The sequence below is a fragment of the Dermochelys coriacea genome, chromosome 2 (assembly GCF_009764565.3).
Source record: "Dermochelys coriacea isolate rDerCor1 chromosome 2, rDerCor1.pri.v4, whole genome shotgun sequence".
Lineage (NCBI taxonomy): Eukaryota > Metazoa > Chordata > Testudines > Dermochelyidae > Dermochelys > Dermochelys coriacea.
Window position 1 is genome coordinate 106,613,701 of NC_050069.1, and position 15,549 is coordinate 106,629,249.

The 15,549-nt window shown below is 40.3% G+C and overlaps 1 protein-coding gene across 10 annotated transcripts in view; it reads left to right on the top strand.

Annotated features, from left to right (window-relative positions):
• ADNP2 (ADNP homeobox 2) overlaps positions 1 to 15,549 on the top strand; it is a 30,241-nt gene that overhangs the window by 7,570 nt on the left and 7,122 nt on the right. For 5 of the 10 annotated variants that reach the window (XM_043508268.1, XM_038388359.2, XM_038388360.2 and 2 more), the window contains one exon: positions 4,921 to 5,010. The exons of 1 other annotated variant lie outside the window; for it this stretch is intronic. In XM_043508268.1, coding sequence (XP_043364203.1) covers positions 4,921 to 5,010 — 90 coding nt within the window. Of the gene's footprint in view, positions 1 to 4,920; positions 5,011 to 5,124; positions 5,222 to 11,770; positions 11,795 to 13,771; positions 14,952 to 15,549 lie in introns of those variants that run through there. 4 more of the 10 variants (XM_043508269.1, XM_043508270.1, XM_043508274.1 and 1 more) reach the window with 3 other exon arrangements.

Here is a 15,549-nt window from a genome sequence, read left to right on the forward strand (position 1 = left end):
TTCATGGGGGGGAAAAGTCAAACTATTGTGTGGCAATTCAGTATTGCAACTCCACAGATTTAAGCAGTCCATCAAGTGCACTGAGGCTATGAAGACAAATGTGACATCATTTTGTTGAGCAGAGACCGTCATTTTCTGAGGAATACTTACATGCAACAAGCAAAGAGAATCTGCACGAACAGATTAGAGAATTTAATATCAAAAAGCTGCAAATGCAATCACTTTTCAAGAACTAAATAAACTACTAAACGGTAGCCTTGACTAGATCAGTTGTTAAATACGATCTTTCATTGCCTTTTCAGTATATTTGACTTGACTTTGTCACCAGATGAGGACTTAACGTTACGTCTGTAGGTGTGACCTGCTCATAGGATAAAGGACTAAAGCATCATTTTGTGGGGAATCTTGCTGTGTTTTTACAGTGACTGCTAATTGAAATTGGTCATTTAAGACTTGCACACAAAAGAAACGTGCTTTGGATCACTATGCATCGCTAATCCTGAAACAGTGTTGACATTTGGTTATTCTAGTTAAATCTTTGAGGGACTTGAGCATTTGAATAAACTTGACAAAAGAGAACACTTATATGAATTTGTCCAGTATTTTGCATATTTCCTCTCTTCGGATTGAAAATACTATATTTTAATCAGAATATTTCTCATTCCTAAATTCTTACACCTAGATCCTTTGAAGTCCAAATCTTGGTTTGATATCAATTTCTTGCTATGGAAATTATTGTAAAGTCAACTTTTGACTGCGCTATAGAATAAATTGAGAGAGGATTAATGACTAAGACCCTCTTCAAAGCATAAATAGGATTTTAGCAAGCATGGGAATCATGGGGGGAAGATATGGTGAGAGTGAGTAGAAAAAGGGCACAGCAAATTGAGTTATCGGATATAAAATCCCTTGTCAATTCAGTTACTGATGTTTGGCTTTCTAGATAATCTACAACTGTTTCTGTTGAGTATGGAAAAACTTCATCAACTGCAATGATGGCTTTTAGACTTCTTGGGTTCAGTATTCTTCCATTGCAGCATAGTGTGACGTTTAGCGATTGGTGAAAGTCACCATTTTGACCAGTGTTGATATTTTAATAGGTGAGAAGTAGCTTAGTTTCTCCATATCTAGATGAAATTTTTGACACCCACTCCTCTTGGGGAGGAAGGAAAATCCAGTAACCGTAATCATTATCATGATGATGTTTTAGAACTAACTTACCATGCTGAGGTAACTATGAAACAGGTCTCCTAAAAAAGAAGTTTCTAGTAAGATGATATAATTGGCATTTGTCTCTGGAGGCAAGGTATGTCTGAAGGTTGGGCTCTCTTTGTAACCAGGAGAAGGAAAGGTTGTTGGCTAACAGCTTTTACTCTCTCTCTCTTTCGGGAGGAAGACATGGGTCTTCTGTTCCAGATTTATGGTTGGATCTGCTGCACAACTGTATCAGGGTGGATTTAAAACAAAACAAAACACTTCTAAAAAAAATTATTTAAAATTCACCATGAAATTGACAATATATGCTAAGACCTAAACTTAACATGTATTCTTTTTAATTTAAATGATTTTATTAGAGTAAACAGTACCTATTTGCTTCCAAAGTTTTAAAGAAAGTGAAACCACTAAGCAGGGGACAGTCCCTGGCTAAGCACATGGAACCAGAGCTTGTAGAAGTGCTAAACCAGCTTTTTGACAGCAGTAGCCTCTTCTGTAGGGTGCAGAGAGAATATTTTCTTCCTTTCGCTTTATTCAGCTGTTCACTTCAATGGCTAGCTCATCCAAAGTTGAGGTACTAACTAGGAGTAGAAAAAGCAGGGAAGCTGGCTTACTTCAAATCTATGGGGGGGGGGGGGAACTACATGTGAGAGAATGAGATCTACTAGTTCTAAAATCTCGAAGGACATAGTGACCAGAAACAGTCTGTTCAATTTGCTAACTACAGATAATACTTTCTTTACTTAATAAATTGATTAGTTCTAAGAGCAAAACATATTTTGGTAATTTTTTCCCTTTCTGTATCCATACTAAAGGTGGTTTTATGTAATTAACTGGAATTCATTTAAAAAGACTTTTTTCACCCAAATAGAACTTGCCACAGATCGTAAGTTTAAAAAAAAAAAAAATCTAGTGAATGAGAAATGCATCATTCACCGTTTTTCTAACATAATAAATAAATATGAAAATTAAATCTGAATAAATGAATGTTTATATAGATAATTGCTTAAATAAATGTGTATATAGATGTACTATAGCCTCCTGATTAGCAGGAAATGGTACCAAATTTGGTATCACAGCTATATTTAGTTTGGTAACCATTAAAATGGTAAGCTGAATCAATGAGAATCAGATTTGCTTTAGGAAAATAACTTTAAAAATACCAGTGCAAAATAAGATTAAAATCAATTAGTTAAATCATTTCCTACTTTTAATCACTTTGATTTAAATCAGTCTACCCTGAACAATACTAAGTTAAGTGCACCTAGAGTGTAACATCCTAGATGTATTGTCAACTTATTCTAACTCTTCTCCAACAAGTTAGGATCTGCAGTAAGTATTAAAAGTTAAAGCAGAAGTCAACATTCAAGATTTTTGAGCCGAAGGCCCTTCTGGTAATTGCTTTGTATAAGTGAGGGAGTGTTTTTCATTCATGAGGTACATCAGTATAGAAAGTAAATACTGTAAAAAGTTGCACAAATTCAAGGACAACTTGACATTCCTTGGATCCTTTTATAACTGATTACATCAGGCTATGTAGATTCCACAAATACAAGTGCTGAGCTAGCAAAATGCTAGGTCAGTACCTGTCTGACAAGCTTTTCCACTTTCTTCTCCATTTAACTTTTGGGAGAAAAAATTGGCGGGGCTATAGGATTTCTCATGCTAAGCGGTGTTTTTTTTTTTTTTTTTTTTTTTTAAATCTTAAGATGCTGTCTGCAGGGATTGCGGGCTTTGGTGGGAAACTGTTGAGGAAGCTTAAGTATCAGCTTTAGAATTTCTACGGGGATTGGTGGGGAGGGGCAGGAGCTGTTTTAGAATCTTTCCATTTATTGCTTGGAGAAATTTTGCAGCTTTCCCAAGTGAGGGGGAGGATACTTTGCTTGTCTCTTCTAGGTTGTGAGAGACATCTCTGGGTTTGAATTGCTCTTTTGAATTCTTGTGAATTATTTCCACTATTTCTGGATTTCTTATTTTGATGCTCTGTTTTAGTTTTTCCTTTTTGAGACTTGGCTAATGAGACAGATCTTTGCACCAGAATCTGTCACTGGTGTGAGTTTGAGGATCTAATTCTAAAGCTGCCTTTTGGCCTTCCTTTAACTTGTAGGGCAATTGGGATAGCTGGAGGCCTGCAAAACAGACCACTTGAGCCTCCTTTTTATCTTTCTGTGTCTTTGTCCATGTTGGAAAGCTTCAGCTGTAAACTTTCTTCTAGAAGAACCACTTTAGTAGCAGCTGCTTGAAATTAAGGCAGACCAAAAATTTAGGGATGGGCTCTTTTGACATCACAGAAGGGGAGAAGTGTGTACAAAAAAAAATTCTGTGGCCATAGGCATTTCTGTCTTATTAGTGTCTTCTGCTTTGACGTTCAGTCTGAAGTGGATGCTCTGCAAAGCAGAACATGGGTTTTTTGTTGTTTTTTGTTTTTAAAGGCATAACAGCTCAGTGGTTTGAGTATTGGCCTGCTAAACCCAGGGTTGTGAATTCAATCCTTGAGGAGGCCATTTAGGGTTCTGGGGCAAAAATTGGGGATTGGCCCTGCTTTGAGCAGGGGGTTGGACTAGATGACCTCCTGAGGTCCCTTCCAACCCTGATATTCTATGATTCTGTGAATAATAGTTTTCTTTTTATTTATTTAATTTTAATATGCTCTTTCATAAGGTAAATATTTAATACCATGGGCTTAAGCACAAATTTCTAAAACTTATTTTGGTACTAGTTTCTGGTATTTGAATGTCAAACTGGCATGTGGGATTGGTGGATAACTTCCACTGTGCCAAAGTCTAGTGGTATATTAAGTATAGTTGCCATATGGCAGAAGCTGCAAAAGAAGGATTGGTGTGCAGAGGCTTGGGTAGAAGATGGAGATGGGTGGTGAGGGGAAAGGAACTGAGTTGAACCTTTGGATGTAGAGAACAAGAGACAAATATAAATTTAGAGGATGGGATGAACTAGTTTTAGGGTGGAGGATTCCACGGGAACCAATGCCAAACACCCATTTAAATGAGGTAGGTTGTTCTTAAACTCAGCTACAATACTCTTTCATCCTGCTGTTGACTTATGTTCCTTGCAAACACAATAATACATGTTCTCACAACTTGAAGGACATATAGTGCTTTATTTCAGGAAACTAGTTCCCAAATGCATGATCTTTGCAGATAAAGTGATAAAGATGCTTTGCTGAAGAGTAAAAAGACTGAGTTCCCTTTGCAAAATGACTTCTGGAGCTGAGGAGATGGAAGTGAGGTCAAGGAAAAGGAGGGGAGTGGAGGCAAATGCTGAAGTGATGTGGATTAAAGGAAAAAGGGAGTTTGTTCCTTAAGATTCCTGAATTTGGATAGAAGCAAATGGAATAAAGAGTAGCCCCCAAATCATTCTGAACACTTAGGATTCTCTTCTTTAAATATTTTGTTTATATTAAATAACTTGAGGTGGTAGTTCGATTAAAAATAACCTAATAAGGAGTGAGTAAGGTCATTTTGAAACATTGGACCCTAATTTTTCGGAAGTTGAAGTTGAAGTGCACAGTATTGAGTTTTGGCAACCTAGATTTTTTTTTCAGTCAGTTTATTATAATTTGAAATTTTCCCTGTGTTTTTAAATGCATATTTTGTACATACAATCTTGTTTTGTAAATAAATTTTTGTGAGTGTGTGTGTGTGTGTGTGTGTGTGTGTATATATATTTTTTTTCCCTCTCTTTTAGAATCTTAAAGGTTATGATCCAGGAGAAAAATATTTTTGCAACACTTCATGGAGTGATGTGTCTCCTTGGGAGTCTGTGGGCAAAAGGAAGGTATGTATGCTTACATCAGGTGGTCTGGGCAATTAAATTGAATGTTGTTGCAAAGGATGGGATGAGGATGGGATTCAGATAAAGTCCTAATGAGAGTGTAATACTCTTATATAGGATGAAAGGAGGTGATTTCCTGGCTTCAAGGATTCCTCTTCTCCATAATAATGAAAACCTACAGAATTTCTGCAGAAAAGCCTCTTTAAGGGGAGCTGTAAGTTTGTAAGGACAGGTTCTTAGTGTCCCTACACTGATACACAAAGTGGGGGCAATACAGGAGCCTGACCCCCGTTTCACTCCCTATGTTACCCAGATACAAAGTCTGGTACTGGCTAATGACATTAGCCCCCACAAAAGGGTAGGGAGGGGGCAGAGTCCTGACCACACTGTATCCTCCTAAGGGGTATTGTAATAGGGCAGCTCCGTCTGGAGTGCCCTCCTGCATCAGGCCACAGCATGCCAGATGCACCAACCTCAGTTACCTTCCTTCAGAGTCCTCAGTATCTCTACATAAGCTTTCTTGTCTCATGACTACCCCTCCTTGGAGCTTATGTTTGTTACAACAACATGGCCAAATAGTCCATAACAGGAGTCCTGAAACCTAGTCCCATTTATCACCCCCATGCATGTTGTCCTTAAAATCCCATGCCACCTGATCAGTCATCGTAGCACATACCACAGTCTGTCTTCTACCACATCTGGTCTCTTCCTCAGTCCTCTCCTAGGCATTGCTTCTGCATCTCTCATGACTCTTCAGCCCCCTCTGGCCTTCGTGCTTTAGCTCTCTGGCTCTGAGAGCCAACAGGCATCTCCTTTCTTGTTCTCAGCTTTCAACCCTCTCCAGCCTACTCTGGTTTAGGAAGGTCAGCAGACTAGTTCCTTCTCTGGCTTCCTAGCCTTCAGCCCTTTTCAGCTTCCCAACACTTGGCTCAGGAATATCAGCAGGCTAGCCTTTCCATTGGCTTCCTGATAATTCCTCCCTCTTTTCAGAGAAAGCTGTTTCCTGGAGATTTCCTTCCATCTCATGGTCTCTGGTAGGGGAAAGGTGCCAATCTTCTGACTCCCAGGCATCTCTCATCTGTCCCTTTTCCTGACTGATTCTCTTGACTCCCAGGTGTCCTCTTTTAAGACCCGTTTAGATCAGCTGATGAGTCAAGGTGTGCTGGCCCATCTCCCTCTTGAAGGGCCAATGTCCCCTCTGACAGATACCAGAGGCCACATTCCCCCGCATGCCAGGGAGCTCTGATGTGCCTCCTTAATACTTCCTGCTCTCCTGCCTTTAAAGGTAGGTCAGTTCTTTAAGGTCAGTTGAGCTCTTTATTGCTTGTGTAAACAGAATAGGGTGATGTAACAAGAAACACAGAAGGTTATGGAGGTTGTAAAGCAATCGAAAACATGAATGGAAAGATTTGGGCAACTGAGGGAGAAGCTGAGAGAATTGTGTGTGGAATGGGCTGCAGTGAAAAGCACACTGTGAAATAGCCCCCACCCTTTGTGTCTAGTTAGCCAGACCAAGGGAATCCCGTGCAAAGAGAACTGTGGAAGGAAAACCAGGATGACAAATAAAATACAAGTCCTGTTAGAGACAAAATAAATTCCTCCCTATAGGAAGGTTCCTGGAAGAAAGGACAACCTCCTTTGAACCCCCTCAAAAGATCTGCATTATTGTTCAAGTAATGCTGAAACTGTGTTTTGGTATGGATTGCTCCTATGGATGACTCCCTCCATTATGAGTGCTGCTCTTCTCCCCCTCAGAAATGGACTGTTAAGAATGCTTCACGTGTTACTATGTGAAATTGCTTTGTGGTATGCTTTCATTATGCTTAAAGGTTATTGTACTACTAGCATCTGAGGGAGAACTCTGTAGCCACCTCTTCGGAATGCTGAACAAGTAGGCATCTATGGCTGTGGTGCTGATGATCTGTACTGCTTGTGATTTAATAGAAAAGATAGTTATATTGTCTTATCGTTTTTGTGAAGCTCCAAATTAGTTTGTAGACCGCTGAATAAATACTAATTTTAAAGAAACATAGGCTGAGCAAGTTTTTTTTTAAAAGTAAAAATATATTTAAATAATGGCTTGATACTTCTGCAAGAGTTGCCAATTGAAAATTAACAAACGCATTGTTTTATGTTTTTTAAATTGGAATATGTGCACTAATAATACAAACTTTTCCTCCTTCACATATTGAACAGAGAGCTGACCATCAAAAACTCCTACATACGACTTGGAGTTAGATTTGATGCAGGAAAGTAGAATTGCTGAGAAGTTAGTATTAACATGGGAGCAAGTTCTTTTCTGCATCTGACTGACTCTTTGTGAGTTAGCTAGAATTTTTAAGGAGTCCAGCCCAGAATCAGGTTCCTAATTATCTGACACCTCTTTAAATCAACAAGAGAGATATTACAGGCCTATGTGGCTGAAAGGGTTATCATATCCTTTTTGGTTCCTGAACATTTTCCCTCTCTTCATTCCCTCTCTGTCCCCTTGTTGGAGACTGGTTGTGCCTCTTTGTGCAAATGCCAGACTTATCTGATGCTTTTAGGGCTTGAGCCCACTGTTTCTTTTGCATCCTGCAGTGCAAACAGAGCTGTAATTCAGGGCTCCGGCCTTATTTATTAGCAATCTTGCTTTTAAAATTTTGTGTTTTGGCGGCGGCAGTAAGCAAAATCTCCCTTAGGGAACCATGTTTTCTGGACTCTGTTCCCTGAATAGGATCACCTTTCTCACAACATCATGACAGAGGAGAAAGCTAACCTCAGTAAGTCAAAGGCCAGACGGTGATGTGAATTTATGAGGAGACCACCTTAGGGCTGTAGAAGAGAAGCTCTGCCACATCTTTTGGTAGTCTCTTTGCATCTTCCTATCCCTTGCACATCAGCCAGAACTTCTGGAGACACCCGCTCAAAGGTGAGGCAGCCCTCTTCAATACTGGGAGGGTGGCAAATGGTATATCTTCTTGCTGAACAGGTATCTTCAAGGGCTAATCCTTTCTCCGGCACCCCTTTTTCCCCAAACCTATTCTAGATCAATCCACTTTTTTTCTCCCCAAAAGGAAATAAAGCTCAAGGATGGTCTTCCATGTGCAAATGTGGGTGGGTGAGTGAGTCAGTTAGGACAGAATCTGGCTTGCTGCTTGATTCCCCATCTTAAGATGCAGAATGTGAATTCTTAGAGAATTATCCCCCCTATATTACCTCCTCATTTATATATCTGAGGATGAGGAGATACACCAAGGAGCCAACCACAGGTTATTTTCTGAACTAGGAAAAGGGACAGGTCTCCTAATGGTGATGAGAATCTCCACTGTAAAAGCCGCCCCCCCCCCCCCATCCTTCAATTGGCCAGAAAATGTAATGACTGAGAGCAAGAAGGAAATAAGTATGCCTGGTCTTTGTTCTCAGCGAGTTTCAGCTCTTATCAAAGAAGGATAACTATTTTGGAACATAACCTTGAGCCAGAAAAATAGAAAACGTTCTTCCTCAGCAGACATATTTTGAAACAGGGAAGAAGTGGTGGCCATCAACAAGATCCAACTAGAAAAAGGATGAACGAACTAAATCTAAGGGAGAAATCTCCCATCCAGAGCCAAGGTATATTTTGCCATCCCTCTGCATACCTCCTAAGACATTAGGGGAAATACAGTTGCCCATTCCAGTGAAATCCAAAAACAACAAACCTCCTGCAAGGGGAGGAGCTCCTTTCATTTTTACCCTCAACAAAGGTGTCAGTGAAGGGGTTAACTTTATTCTGGGGTAGAACTTGAGCCCACAGATACCAAGGTATGGAAACCAAATTTCCTTCCAGTCGAAATAGTCAGCATGCTGTATCTACGTCTTTCCAGAAATATGTCTGGAAATAGGATACTCTCCTATTCAAGTGAATAGATCCAATCAGCTTCAACTGGGTTGATTTCCATTCTTCAGACTGGAGATGGAGCTCTAGGGAGCGCCGTATGGATACCAAGTTCCTCCACGTCTCTCTTATTAAACTCTCTTCAACTGTGAGAGACATTGAGAAGCATTCAATTATCCTGAGATTTCATACCATCCGCAGTTAAGAGCAATCCTCTGTCCTTTAGGGGGCTCAGGCCTTTACTCCCTAATTATCATAGTTTAGCTTTTAAAAAAATGTTTAGGCCATCATAGACATCAAGAAGCTGAACAGGTTGATTAAAAGAATTTATATTTATAATTGAGACTTTAGCTTCTACCATCGCTGCAGTCTCTTCAGGAGATCTACTGACATTGGTGGAACTGGGAACTTATTTGCATATTCCCATAGGTCCTGTCCTTGATAATTCTCAAGTTTGCCTATGGAAATCGCCACTATCAATACAAAACAGTAATCTTTGCTCTCCACTCTGCTTGAGGTAGTCAGTGAAGGAATTGCTAGTGATAATAAGTAGGCTAAGGGGCTCTAGGAACTCACTGATTCTTGTTTCTAGGTAACATACTCATCAGAACCTCTTCCCCAAGGATCTTACAGGCAACAGTTTGGAACACTTTCCATGCTTCAGGCACAAAGTTTTATAATAAATCCAAATAAGCGTTCACTAGTCTTCTCTTAGAGCATTGTTCTCCTGGGACAGTGATTTTCAACCTGTGGTCCATGGACCCTGGGAGCCCACAGACTACGTCTAAGATTCACAAAGGGGGTCTGTACTGCCATTTGACTTTTTTTTTTTTTTAGGGGTCCGCAAATGAAAAAAGGTTGAAAACCACTGGCCTGGGAGATGGGAACACAAGGAGAGCTGTAGTCTTTGTGACACGCAGCAAAGACACTGGTCTCCACAGTACTTCATTCATCTTTCCTTGCAATTGCTGGGCCTAATGTCTCCAGTTATGCATAGAGATCATCCTGTGGATGAATATACAGATGAGATTTCTCCTTCACGTTTAAAATCATTCCCAGCAAGAAATGCCCATGAAAAGGAAAATGTCCCCCCAACTAACTTACTCCCTCTGTGGAAGTAGGAAGCCCACACAGGAAGTTCCTTCCCTCAGTCCGTACTTTAAGGTCTGATTGAAAACACTAGCCTATCAGGTTTAGGAGCCCACTTGGATTGTGTGGTTGAGGTTGGCTTCAAAGCACCAATCTAGAAATAAGTGCACCAGCTGGCCTTCTGAGAATTTCAGGATCAACTGAGGCAAGAGCATGTTGTCCCATCAGACAACACAACCACGTAAGATGAAGAGGGGAACATGTGGTTCAGATCAAAACACATACAAGCCTTACAGATCTTACTGTTTGTGCGACATTACATAGCCTCCATCAGGGTAAACCAAATACATTAGAACCTTAGAGTTACGAATGCCTCTGGAATGGAGGTTGTTCATAACTCAGAAATATTTGTAACTGAACAAAACAGTGGTGGTTCTTTTGAAAGTTTACAGCTGAACATTGGTTTAATACAACTTTGAAACTTTACTATGCAGAAGAAAAATGCTGCTTTTAACTATCTTAATTTAAATGAACCAAGAACAGAAACGGTTTCTTTCCTTATCAGATCTTTTTTTTTAATTTTCCCTTTATTTTTTTAGTAGTTTAACACAGTATTGTGCTGTTTGCTTTTTTGAGTGGAAGGGGGGTCCGCTGCTGCTTGACTGTACTTCCAGTTGCAAATGAGGTGTGTTGACTTGTCAGTTCATAATTCTGGTGAACTCTGAGGTTCTACTGTAAAAGGATCCTGGAATTCAAAAGCAGCTTGGCTAACTCGTCTGTGGATAGAAAATTCAGAGTGGGCTGTGAATCAAGACATTTTTCAGCTGCTAGACTATCCCAGGTGGATTTATTCACATGCAGACAAAATGCAAAATCAAGGCCCCTTCATCGGAGATCATTGGGAGCAGATGCTATGGCCCACAGATAAGCAAATATATATATTTTTTTATACCTGAGCTCACTTGCCATGTTCCATGGCAGTCTGCTCTGGCAAAAAGAATGTTGACTGACACAGAATATATGTGCAAAGCTGCCACCTGGTCCAAGTTTTTAAAGCCGTATAGGTTCAATCTTCACTCATTTCCAGGCTGGTGCTTGGCAGAAAGTTGCTCCAAGTTCCGAAACAGATTAATAGATTTTTTTTTTTTTTTTTAAAGGCTGGAAGGGACCATTAGATCATCTAGTTTGAACTCCTGTATAACACAGACAATATAATTTCACTCCTGTATTGAGCTGAATAATTGGTTTGACTAAAGCAAATCTTACAGAAAGGCATCCAATCTTGATATGAAGACCTCAAGAGATTTTTTCCAGTGATTAATCATCTTCACTTGTTTTTAAAATTTTGTCTTATTTATAATTTTGAATTTGTCTGGTTCAGATTAATGTTAATTTTAGGGAAGGCAAAACCACCTTTTTCTGTTCTACTTGCCCTCCTTACTAACTTTTTCCTGATGACTTGTGTTTCCCATATATCTCAGATTAGGGGAAAGGTCAAAGTCCAGAATGAAAAATCGTTACTAAAATTTCCTTTCTGGGACCTATTCTTGTCCAGCAGGGCAGACTAGAGTTCTACTGAATGTCTCTCAAATGGCCTCTTCAGGCTCCCTGTATATAGTTAACAATAATACTCAACTCCATTTGTGTTAGGAGTTTTAAATTCTAATCTACTCTTAAGAATTTGTTTTCCATACAAGTTTGGAAATATTCATCTTTGTGGGTGGAAGGAGCAAGGCCAAACAATGGAGCCTATGGATAAGTCTGAACAGCTTTTCATATTTGCAGTAAGATGTGCTGACCTAAATTAGGGGAGAGGTCAGCCCTACAGAGGGAATTTATCAAGTAACAAACTTTACTTTTCTATTCTTACAAATAGCAACTATTTATGGTGGGGTAGAAGAAAGGGAGCTGAAGTCCAGTTAGTTGCAAGTTATTGAGATTTAGGCTTCTGAATCACTGTTATGCACTTTGAAAATTTTATCTTAAGTCTCCAGAACAAAAAAAGTGATTAGAAGAGGCATAAAGAATTTTTCTCCCCAGTCTTACCATTGTACAGTTTGTAGTGGGGAGCATCTTGCAGAAATATGCCATTGCTATAAAGGAAGCAAAAAAGAACCTTCGTTGTCACAGCTTTCAAATCATAGTTAAGGGAACTATTGAGAATAATGATACAATTAAGCAGCCTGGCCTGCATAATCTAAATACTGACTAGAGCATTGACTGCTGTGGAGAGGCTTCATCAGACTTAACAGAAAAGTTCAGGCAAGTTTGGCTCCATCACAGGTGGAGTTGCAAGAATTTCTAAAGAGAGTGATAGGACCCACCACCTGAGAAATCAATTTATTCTCTTCTCAGTTTGTGAAGGCTAGCGAAAAGCAACTAGGCCTGCCATCACAGAAATGGAAGGAGGAAAATGAATCTAGTGATGAAGCAGTTCCTAAAGACACAGCAGTATTTATTTCACTAGCATGTACATTCAGTTGCTTTCAGTACCACTTACATTACTTTTTCCATGGTCATTGTGCCCTAAGTGTGGGATGGGAAACTTCAATCTTTGAAGAATGCTATAGTTGTCCCAATCATCAATCAACATCACTCCTTGGTGTCTTCCCACTTCTTAGGCAAAGTTATTTAAGATAGTGACAATCATGCCAATGAGACCTGGCCTCTGTTGACTTCTTTGGTTCTTTCAATTTTGGACTTTTCCTGAAGACTGCTTTAGGGCCACTAATAATCACTATAATGAAAAGTCAAAACTCAAGGCCTCTGTAGCCTTTTCCAGTCTGTCATGAAGTGCGGCTGACCCATTTATATGATCTATTTGGAGCTGACAGTGCAGCATTACAGTGGCTTCAGTGATTCTCTTTCAAAGGGAGCTTGGGGTAGTGATTGACAGCTGCCCTTTCCCAAGAGACCTTGCGGGTGAGGTTCTACAGGTATCGGTGCTCTTGACACTTTTATAGCCTCTAAGGCAAGAAGGGACCATCATGATCATCTAATCTAACCTTCTGCACATCACAAGCCACAGAACCTCACCCACCCGCTTCTATAATAGGTCCATAACTTCTGGTTCAATTAATGAAGTCCTCAGATCTTGATTTAAAGACTTCAAGTTACAGAGAATTCATCACTTATTCTAGTTCAAATGAACAAGTGACCTGAGCCTCACTCTGAGAGGAAGGCAAAAAGCCCCCCAGAGTTTCTGCCATTCTGACCTGGTGAAGAATTACTTACTGACCCAAATATGGCGATCAGTTAGACCCTGAGCATTTGGATGAGACCCACCAGTCAGATATCTGGGAAAGGATTTTTGTAGTAGCTCCATCTAGTGTCCCATTTCTCACCGTAGGAGATATTTGCTAATAACAGTCACAAATGGGCCATATGCCCTTGTAGGAAACTTCATTATACCTTCTCCTCCAAAAATTTATCAAGCTCGGTCTTGAAACAAGTTAGGTTTTTTTTTTTTTTTTTTTTTTTGACTCCACTTTCTCCTTGGAAAGCTGTTCCAGAACTGCATTCTTCAAATGGTTAGAAACACTTAGTCTAATTTCAAGCCAAAATTTGTTAATGGCCAGTTTATGTCCATTTTCTTTTGTGCCAACATTGCCCCTTAACCTGGTGGTTATTCCTTTGATGTATTTATAGAGAGCAATCATATCTTCCCTCAGCATTCATTTTGTTAGGCTAAACAAGTCAAGCTCCTTAAGTCTTCTCTCGTGAGGTATCTTCTCCACTCTTCTGATCATCCTAGTAGCCCTTCTCCGCATCTGTTCCAGTCTTGAATTAATTTTTCTTAAGCATGGGAGATTATCAGTATCAATAAATTGGGGAGCCAGTGGTAGAGAGGTAGCCGGGGATTCCCTAAACCCTGGTACATTTTAATCTTTACTTTTGGTGTACACTTAAAATCCAGATTTACTGGTGCATGTTGAAAAAAGTCACTGAACTGCATTGTGTCAGGATGATTAGATAAAGATTGGAGTTGCATCCAGCACCTTGAATTTCACCTGGAAGTGAACTGGCACCAGTGCAGAGAGTAGAGCAAGGTGTCAGTATATTACTGCCCAGTACCTCTCAAGGGGGAAATTACATTAGGTGCTTGCAAGAGCTTTTGGGTGACTTTCCAAGTCAATCCCAGGCTCATCTTATTGTAGTTAAGCTTATGGGAGAGAAAGCATAGATTATTGATGCCAGATGCATATCTGGAAGGGAAGGGGTGGAAGATGTTCAGCTACAAGGGAGAGGAATATAGACATAGTATGCCTAAATAAGAGCTTGGCCAGGTACAAATTAGTCTGGCTGTCAAAGTAATGTGGAAGCAGTATTTGTCAGAGAGCTCTACAATGGGGTGGGGAGGGTAGCTTACTACTTAAGGTAGAGGCAGATATCTAACACCACTCCAACTGTGAGAACTTCGTCAGGTCCTCAGCCTTTAATCCTGGTCCCATGCTCTGCCAGATGGTTGAGGAGCCTGATGGAGGCCATCTTTGGGCTTGAAAGGCTTAAATGTTTATGATATTGAAGGCTTCTTAACAAATCAGGCCAAAAAGTCTTTGATGACTGACTATCTCTACTGCTCTAAGAAGATTAACAGAGGTTTTTTTCCACTTTCTGAAGTGGATGGGGACTCAAATTACTTGATGCCATCTGGCATCGATACATCATTCACTTTACAGTGATGTACCCTAAAAAACAGAATTTTTGAGATCAGGCAATACTTGGCATGGCTATTAATGTGAGAATCTGCTTTGTGTAAGGCAACAATTCCCTGCTCTCTGGAGATCAGCTGTCAAACAGGGGAGGAGCAGCCACACAGATTAATTCATTCTAACTCCTTTTCCCTGCTTGAGTTCATCTTCACAGGCTGCTAACTGATGAATCTAATCCCCAACCACGTTGTGGTGAGGATTTGTGCTATGCCCTAGCTTTTAAACAGTCTCTTGGAGATACCCCTTAAGTGTGCCAGACTCTCAAGGGGTTACATTTTTCCTTTAAAGTAAGTAGTGCATCCTTAATGCCTCCCAGACTGAGCCTCAGCTCCAGCACTGCTTCTCACTGAGAGTGAGCTCTCTACAGCAAGTTGAGCTGAGACAGACTCCTATTCAAATTCTTTTGTCCTCTTCAGGGATCAGTGCACCTCAGCAAGTATTTGCAATCGCACCAGGAAGCCTTTTCAAAACAAGGTAACAATTTGTTAGCCATCTGGCACAAAGAATCTGAAAGTCCTCAGGTTAACATAGAGAAACAAAGATTTAAAAACATAGTGTCTATTGCCTTGAGCCATGCTGCTCCCTGTCTCTGTCTCATTGTCAGTCCCAGGTCAGAGCTCCTGTCTTTCTCTAAAGGCCAGCTGTTAAACACAGTCACCTGACATCTTTTCCCTTTGTTCTTCAGCTTGGGGTCTCTGCTCTGCTTGTCTGCAGAGAGCGGGGGTGGGGGGGGGAGAATCTCCTTCCTTTTGGCTGTTTGCTAGGTGTGAGTTTCGCAGACATTGGGGGTTCCCTTTGCCTTTCTAGCTCCTACAGTCCTTTAACGACCTATTCATACCACCCGAGACAGTTACGTAACCAGAACACCTCATGTCTCCTGATTTT